This window comes from Athene noctua, chromosome 14, assembly GCF_965140245.1.
Source record: "Athene noctua chromosome 14, bAthNoc1.hap1.1, whole genome shotgun sequence".
NCBI classification, from domain to species: Eukaryota; Metazoa; Chordata; class Aves; order Strigiformes; family Strigidae; genus Athene; species Athene noctua.
The window spans coordinates 4807812-4816819 of NC_134050.1; the positions used below are offsets into that span (position 1 = coordinate 4807812).

A 9008-nucleotide genomic window follows, 5' to 3' on the forward strand; every position below is an offset into this window, starting at 1 on the left:
TGCATTTCACCTCAGTGAAATGTTTTTAACAGTTACTGAATCCAAAGTCTAACGGTGGACTTAAATGATGTTATATCCATCAAGCAATTGGAAGCCTTTTAATTTTGTTAACAATGGGTACTGCTGACTGGTCTAATTTAAAAAATAACAACTATGTAAGAATTACAAGATTGGACCAGCTTTTCCCCCTCTCATTTAATCTAATTTCGAAGGTTGATTTGGAGCTGAAACAGTTCCAATGGATCCAGCATGCAAGATTAATCGCTGTGTCAGGATAAGCATGCTCTGTAGTCAACACTGTAAAATGGATTAAATGCCACTTGCATGTAAGGGAAGCTGTGGCTATTACTCAGTTGTGGTGATGCTATCTGGAAAAGTGTAAAGGGTGTGCTGCGCTCCCTAAACAAACCCACATAATGGCTCAAGGCCAACGAGAGACATCCATTGGAAGAACAGCCAACAATCTGACCAAAAGAGAAAGTCTGTATATTTTCATAGCAGATTTAATTAAAATGTAGTGTAAATTGATGCTCACATTTCACTAGGACCAGCAGAGGTCAGTACAACCCAAAGCACAGCTTTGGATTTTAGCGATACAACCTTCATGATACAGAAAAGAAACCAATAGCAAAGATTATACAACTTTACTAAGTCTTCAGAAATTAAGAGTTAACAGTATTTTCAAATAAATGTGACCTGATAAACACAGAGATCTTCCATCACAGCAATAGGATATTTAGCCAAAAGACCAAGAAATAACACTAAATCTAACTAATATTTCAATTATAAAATTTATTTTCCATAAATCTTGTTATATTGTAAAATTTTAATGTTCTCAGGGTGGATAATGCATCAACCAAACAATTTCAATTCAACTTTTTTTTTTTTTGTAGCAGTCTGGATATTCTTAGTTTGGGAACAGAAATTCATTTCAGCTGCATGTAAACCTTTACCTTAAAAACAAGAAAAAAAGGGGAGAAGGCTGTAGAAGTACCAGTCCAATTATAGACTGATACCAAATACAGCAAAAGTATTTCAATTGTTATACAGAAACCAACAGAACAGTACTTATTAACATATTCTTCAATGCCTTGACAGTTTAATAACACTTAAACAGTGAGGCTTGAATTAATAAGGATAACTTGATCTTAAATCCCAGTAACTGAACTCCTAGATGCTTCTGAATCCATTTAAGTGAACAAGATTGAATTTATCAGCTGTACTGGGATAATCTGTAGAAGATAGAGCATTCACTATTGATACTGGAGAGGGCTTTATAATACAACACGTAAGTCACTGAGAACTTTCAGTCTCTCACATAAACAGATTCAAAACCATACTAGAGGAGGAAAAATGAGGGATACATGGAGATGGTACACTCTACAAAGCAGTGTATGAAACGATAGCGAATGGCTCAGGATATACATGAAGTTTTGTACCTTGCACTTACATATTGTGAAAGACTGTTCAAGGAGAGATTACCTGGATGACTAACAAGACAGAAGGTATAATGAAGTGTGAAAAGACAGTAGTATGATTGTTTCCATAATCATACTGAAAATGAACATGAAAGCATATAATTCATGTACACTGTGGTAAGTTCCAATGGCTTTCATTGAACCACTGAATGATGAATGTGTTGTGTTTAATCAGAGCGTGTAATGTGCATATACACTATCCAACATGCTTATTTTTAATTATTTCTCCTCCTTCTATCTCAATTTGCTCATACAGCCACTTGCGGTCACAGCGACATTCAACTCCACACTTGTTGGAGCCACACTTGGGGCAAGCATAGAAACATCCCAGGCAATCTTCATCAAGACAGTCACAGAGGTCCATCCCACTGTAAAGCAGCAGCCCCTGGCTATCGTAGACTTTACTCTTAGATGGTATAACTTGCCTGTATAATGAAAAACAACAGTTATTTCCATGCTAAAAAAACCACCCGTTTTGATGTCAAGCTGCTAATTGTTGTGGACAGAAGTTTGCTTTCTTCAGGTGTCTGTTTTAACACTCTTAGTTAAAAAGGGGTATATAGATTACTGTATTTGACAACATTTCTCAGTGCTAATTTCACTGCAGTGCTACTGAAACAATTTCAAGAATGAGGTTTTATTTCTTTAACAGCACATTCATTCAAGAACTTAGGGAGTATTCTTAGTTATACGACATAAACTTCAGATTACCTTTCAGATGATGTGAAATGCTCCCTTAATTTACTTTGAATTATAGCTACATGTTATAAAAGAAAAGGAAGTTGTGCAGAATCATTTAGGGTGCGCACATCCTGATTTAAAAGTATTTTTAGGCTTTTATCATTACCCATCTCTAACAATTCTGTTAAACTGCAGGATCAAAGAAAACTGTTTGGAAGGACCTCGGGACGCTGACCATCAAGGCTATTTTATTTTGAAGTGAGTCAATGTAAATACAGGAAACAGCTCACCTGTCTGAATTAAATGATGTATTTTTTGTTTGCAGCCGCCTTTTTTCCCTCTTACTGGTCTCAGGAGTGAATTCAGTCTGTCGTCCTGGATTAGTAAACTGTAGAGACTTTAAAGCCTTAGCTGTACGCCCCTGAAAGACAGAAAACCTCATTTAATTACAAATACAAACCTAAATTCATAAGAGAATGTCCAGTCAAGCCTAAGTAATAACTTAGGTAAATTGGTGACCTCAACTCTAAGGACTGAATTTCCCAGGAGAAACAACTTGTCTTAAAATTTTTATACCGGAGAACTGTACTAGTCTCAAACCCCAACAATACAAGCTTTATGGAAGCAATTTTAATCAATGCTTTCAAATGTCGAAGTTTATTAGTCTCCTAAACACACTGACACGTAATCAAAAAATAGAGTTGGGCAACAGCCCCTGGACTGAAAGGGACAACAGCTCCTAGAATGCAATTCTGCTTTGTTACAGGGCATATGTGGATGAGCACTTGCCCATACTTCTACTGATTGCCTGCATACAGCCTGAACAGTGCATCCAACGAGGTACAAGCTGCATCCAGACTCAGCACTTAAAGCATTATCCTCCCACATCAGTTCATTACTGCCCCTGAACAAAGGCCATGGCCTTCACAGCTCAGACACCACAAGAGTACACTTAATTCACCTCAGTCCAGGTTCACTTAGTAATGAACTGCTAGAGAAAGGGTTGGTTTTTTTAAACTGAAGAGACTAAACAAGAAGTTTGTCTCAACATGCTTAGAAGCAATCTTTGCTGTGTTCAGTTTTAAGCACACGAGCTTGTTTTTTACAAGACTTGAGTAACAGCTTATAATACCAGCAGCAGTCTGGTATTTATGTAAACTTATGAGATGTAAGTCACACTTGCAGACATAAACCTTTGAATTGAAAAGGCCATAATATTTAATTAGGGAAAAGGATTTTTTTAAGGCCCTCCAAATAAAGGTTTAAATACAGTAAACTCCCCCATATCTAAGACTACACCATTTCATATTTCTATTAAACGGAATTTCTTTATGTAGGAATTGTATGAAGCCCAATTCCAATAGCCTGCAGGACTTAAGAGGGGTTGGGAAAACTGATCCATATACATACATCTGAATCAAGTTTTCTTCTTTGGCGATCTTCAGATTCAACATCCACGCTTCCGTTTATTATCTGCATACATTTGGGACAAAGCTTCCAACCAGGTACAAACTGTCTTCCAAACTTGGCACTTAGAAAAGCTGCATCATCTAAGTCAATTGCTCTTAAGTTTTTCTTTGATAGTTTTCTGTGTATATTAAAGGGATCACAACATGATTTTTGTAAATCTTCAAATCTTTCAATGTAAATTTTTGCATGGTGGAAGCAGATTGTATTGTTCTCTGAAAGGGTTATTCCTGTTCTAAGCTGAAGTAACAGTAGATCAGATGAAGGTATGTCTTGCTTAGCCTTGAAGCCAGTGTGACGGGTGTAATAGGTCTTATGGCATTCATTGGTAGCTTGAAGCTGAGTTCCAACTGTACAAGGATCCATTTTATGTTATCAGAACAACTTATTTCACTTATTTTGCCCAAAATGAATTCTTTGAAGTCTTTAATAGTTTCTAGGAAGATCACCCTAGAAAAAGAATTAAAATCAATCAGATTTGTGCTCCAAACCTTATCTGCAAACAGTTTAAAAAACATGTAAAGAAAATATAGCCTTCTAGTCTAGGTAAGACTAAATACACTAAATTTAATTCTGGAATTAAACCATGCATCTTGTATCCTTTGAGGCATTTTTTCCCAGCTACAGTAAATATAAATTCAACATGTTTAGTAGCATCTGGGAGCAAGGTATCAGGTGGATGAATTGTTCAGACAGCAGCTTGCTGTGGTCATCAGTTTCCTGGGGGCCCCCCTCTCTTGGCACAATCCCTGCTAGTCAAGACCAGCTGTGAAGATGGCCCACAGGAAGAGACTGCTGATGGCTAAACAATTCACCCATCCTGTTTCCAAGTAGTTTTAGGGGAAAAAAGCTGCTGAAAGTAGGCTGCGCAGGCTGTCTGATGTCAGATAGCAATTCACATCCAACAGCAGTTCTCTGCATGTTCTTCCCGTGTATACCAGGTGCAAGTCAACACACAGAGGATCAACCTGAGCCTTTTCAAGGGACAGCCTGGGGCATACACAAAGATTGGTGGTTCTACATCTGTGCAGTTGTGGTCATGTGGCCTCTGTGTGCAGCTCTCTCCAACTGAGCACCATGCCTGTTTGATGTAAATACCGGGCTGTTGTTTAAAGTTAAATACTAATTCAGTTACCAAATACAAAGCTAGCAGCTGCAGAGTGGTCTCACACTCATGCCGAAGTTTGTAGCAAATCCAATGCTGGCCCTAACACATCAGAACCTGAGCCCATCCTGCACTATTTTCTACTGCAATATGGCAGACAAATTTCTACCAAAAGAAAGGAACTCACTTGCTTTTGGAACCTCTGTAAACCTTAAATACAATGAATACAACCTAACTGGGATGTTAATGTTCACATACACGCTACTCTGCAAAGACAAAATCAGACAAATTCGTAAGCAGAGTACTGGTTTTGGCTGGGATAGAGTTAATTTCTTCATAGTAGTTTCTATGGGGCTATGTTTTGGATTTGTACTGAAAATAGTGTTGATAACATGCTGAAGTTTTGGCTAAATGCTGAGCAGTGCTTAGACAGTATCAAGGCCTCTTCTGTTCCTCACTACCCCACCAGTGAATAGGCTGGGGGTGACAAGAAGTTGAGAGGGGACAGACACAGCCAAGACAGCTGACCAAAGGGATATCCCAGACAACACTGTGTCATGCTCAGCATATAAAGCTGGGGGGCAGGGGGGAGACTGGGGGGCAGTGGTGGTGCTGTTGCTCAGGAAATGGCTGGGCATTGTTCTGGTGGTGACCAATCGTTTTCACTTGCTGGCTTGTTTTCTTGGGTTTTATTTTCCACTCTTTGTTTTGTTTTTCCTTTTCCTCATATTTTTTTTAAAAAAAGTCCTTTATTTATTACCTGTTTTTATCTCAACCTGCAAGTTTCTTTCTCACTCTTACCCTTCCAGTCCTCCCTCCCATCCCACTGCGGGGGAGTGAGTGAGCAGCTGTGTGGTGCTTAGTTGCCAGCTGGGGCTAAACCACAACACAGTTATTTGTGCTAACCACTGAACAGGGTAATATGGCTTTTTAATCAATAAAAGTATTGGCCAATTGTATAATGAAAAAAATCTGGGATGTTACTTTCAATAAAATAAAAGCAAACAGCATCACATACAACCTGACAACGTGAAATGTGTTAAGTTTATCCCATATACAGAAATATGAACACAGCAGTGCAAAAGTTTAACAGGGAACAGTGAAAAGTTAATAAGCTTTTAAAAATTACTCTGAAAAGCCACTGCCTGGAACATTTTTGCAGCAGAAATCCTCCTGATTGTAATACTTCTATTTTTCTAAACCAGATGTGTGTATCTGAAACAATTACACATTACATTTCCGTATATTAAACTGCATGCACAGTAACATGAAGGTCTTGCACAGGATGTGTTATTGTCTGGTGATTTTAACTGATCCAAATATAAATGATATGCTGGGCTATACACCAGTAAACTTGTTTGAAAGTATAATTTTAAATCTGATGCAAGACAGAACTGAGTATAACTATTTTTAAACAAGTTTTTTCAGCCTACTGTTAAGAATGCTCCAGCTTTCACACTTAAAGCAAGAATAATAAGAGGCACAAAGAGTCCCAGATGTAAAGGCACAATGTTATTAACACCTCAATTTGCAAAAAATGGTGTGTATTTTGTTCTGACAATAAAGCAAGAACCAAAAAAGGTTGTGTTTTCTGCAAGTTACCTGAAAATAGAAAGACTAGGTATTCTAATACTCAATACTGATTTCTCAGGTCAAAACCTAAATCCTGTATTTTAAAGACTAGAACTAGTCCAGTCCTAAATTGCTAGGCTATCTGAACACTTCTTCACTGAAATGTCTGTATTTAACTAAGATCTCTCCTGAAGTTCTCAACCTTGGCACAGCTCTTCATATCTGAATAATACAAATAAGGAGTAAAATGTAGATGTTCATGAAGTTCTAAAAATTCTTATTCTCGGTGCTTGCTGAGCACTGAGGCTGTTAAGTTTTACTACATAAAAGTTCCAATGCCTTCAACTATTTACTGCAGTACTGACTTTGAATGATTTTTTTAAAATCCCTTTAAAAGACCATCTTCAAACTTTACCATTGTAGTGAACCAGCTATACTCAAAACCAATCTTTTTTTCATTAGGTGCACAAAGTTTGTCTTTCAAACTAAGGTAACTAGAACTGTGTATGATCAAAGCTCGCTGCAGCTGAGTTAACATTTTAACAGCGATTTAGCTAATGCCAAATAATTCCAAGAGGTCTGTATAGGCTATGCACCAAGCTTGCTTCAAATGCTGTGTACTTTTGACTGATTCCTGCTGCAGAAGGTGAGGATTATGTATGTGAATGAGGAAGCACACTAGGTCAATACAAAAGTGATTATCTGAATTTTCAAAGTTTGCAGATGTATTAGAAGTCAGAACTCTTGGAAGACATTCTAATTTAGAAAATAATTATTTTCTATTTTATAGAAAAATATTACAATGTCATCCTTGGCAGGTATCTGTTTTGACAGTTGCACTACCTGAAATACCACTATATTAAATAGAGAGAAAGCACATCAAGTCTATAACCACAGTTTGTTCAAACAGTAGTATGCTGGTGACATAAGTTATGTAGCTCATCCATTTGATTTGTAGAAATTCTTGGTAGAAACTTCACATGCATTTCTTCCCTCCTCCCCTTGGGAATGGTACACAGCACTTTGCCTTTAAATTCTCTCTGCTGGAAACAGGAAAGCTTCAAAAACCAAATACCAAAACGACGGCTTGCATTCACACCTGTGAAATCATTAATTAATGCTTACTGCACCAAACACAATAACCTAAAGCAGAAGACAGCGCTGAGGATCAGCACAGCGAAGCACTTGTGGTCAAAAAGCCCCATGCCCTAGCAGAGATTTAGCAAGGGTTTTCTAACTTCTTGATGCCGTTAGAAACAAAGGATGGAGGAAGCTACAGAGTGGCAGCACTGGGTTATAAGAAGTCGAAGGGAAAGAACAGTCCTGAAATTACAAATGTGAGCCCTTGTCTGAATACGCGACGCTGGACGTCCAGCGGCTGCACGTCACCGCACGGCAGACCCTCATCAGTCGGTGACAGTGGCAGGCCAGGGCTGCCTGTTGAGAGCGGAAAGCCCGGCCGTTCCTCCGCTTCTGCGGAGCGCACTAACCCCCAAGAAGCCCCCCTGCCAGGCCGGCTGGGCGCAGAGGAGGGCGAGCGGCGGGCCGGCCCGCGACGCACAGTGCCTGAGCGCCACCGGGAAGGGACCTCCGCAGCCCCAGCCGGCCCCTCCGGAGCGCGGCCTGGCCGCTCCGCGGGGCCTGGCCCGGTGCCACCGCGGCCGCTCGGCGCGGCCCGTCGCCTCGCACCCCCCTCCCGCTGCCGTCCGCGTACCCGCGGCCCCTCGGGCAGCAGGCGGCTGCCCGGTACCTTGCCGTGGATTCTCTTCCGCCCTCGGGCCAGGACGCCAACACCCGGCAGCCGCACTGCTCGTGGCGGCCGTTAACGGCCCCACCGGCCCGCCGCCTCACCCGCTCGGCGCTTCCGCCTGGGAACGGACAAACGGCGACACCGGCCGCGGCGGAGGGAGGGGCACGGCGGTCACGTGGTCAGGCGCGCGGCGCTTCAGTGCGCGACGTGCCGCGCTGGGCTCGCGCTGCGCACGCGCCGCTGGCGGGGGCGGAGGCGGGCGTGGCGGGGGGCGCAGGCTGAGGGCGGGAAAGCCTCGCGCCTCGCGGGGGGTGAGGCCTGGCGGGGCCCGTCTGCGGCGCCATCGCTCCTGGGCACGGCTGGAGATGAGAGAAGTGCAGCCGGGCTTGGCCGGGGCTAGGGGGGGAGGCCTGCGGGCAGTGACCTCAGGGGCGGCTTCGCTTGTTGCGAAGGGCCAGGTGCTGTGCCGGGAGAGTGGAGCGTACCCAGAGCAGTGCGTGCTCCAAGTGTGTTACTGCCATGTGTGAGCGCTGGCAAAGGTACAGAAACAAGTGGGGAGGTGAAGCTGTGCAAGCCCGCAGAGATTTTTAGAGTTAGAGAGCCAGTCAGAGAGGGACCTGGGGGGTGATCGACAGCCGGCTGAACAGGAGCCAGCAGTGTGCCCAGGGGGAGAGGCCAGTGGCATCCTGGCTGGTGTCAGCACTGGTGTGGCCAGCAGGGACAGGGAAGGGATCTGAGCCCTGGGCTGGGCACTGGTGAGGCCGCCCCTCGCTGAGTGGGTTCAGTTTTGGGCCCCTCACCCCAAAAAGGCCATTGAATGACTCGAGCGTGGCCGGAGAAGGGCAACGGAGCTGGTGCAGGGTCTGGAGCACAGGTCTGCTGGGGAGCGGCTGGGGGAACTGGGGGGGTTCAGTCTGGAGAAGAGGAGGCTGAGGGGAGACCTCCTGGCCCTCTG

The 9008-nt window shown here is 42.9% G+C and overlaps 1 protein-coding gene across 2 annotated transcripts; it reads right to left on the reverse strand.

Moving 5' to 3' along the window:
* Positions 1 to 481: 481 nt before the first annotated feature.
* On the reverse strand, positions 482 to 8218 carry ARL14EP (ARF like GTPase 14 effector protein). 2 transcript variants are annotated; one of them, XM_074918571.1, is made up of 4 exons: positions 8054 to 8218; positions 3570 to 4076; positions 2450 to 2580; positions 482 to 1903 (listed from the first exon to the last, which is right to left on the reverse strand). In XM_074918571.1, exons 2-4 carry the CDS (start codon positions 3990 to 3992, stop codon positions 1675 to 1677), a joined length of 783 nt encoding a protein of 260 aa, XP_074774672.1. In that variant the 5' UTR covers positions 3993 to 4076; positions 8054 to 8218; the 3' UTR covers positions 482 to 1674. The 2 variants fall into 2 exon arrangements, with proteins under 2 accessions (XP_074774672.1, XP_074774674.1); XM_074918573.1 differs by having other exon boundaries at positions 8018 to 8218.
* Positions 8219 to 9008: the final 790 nt, after the last annotated feature.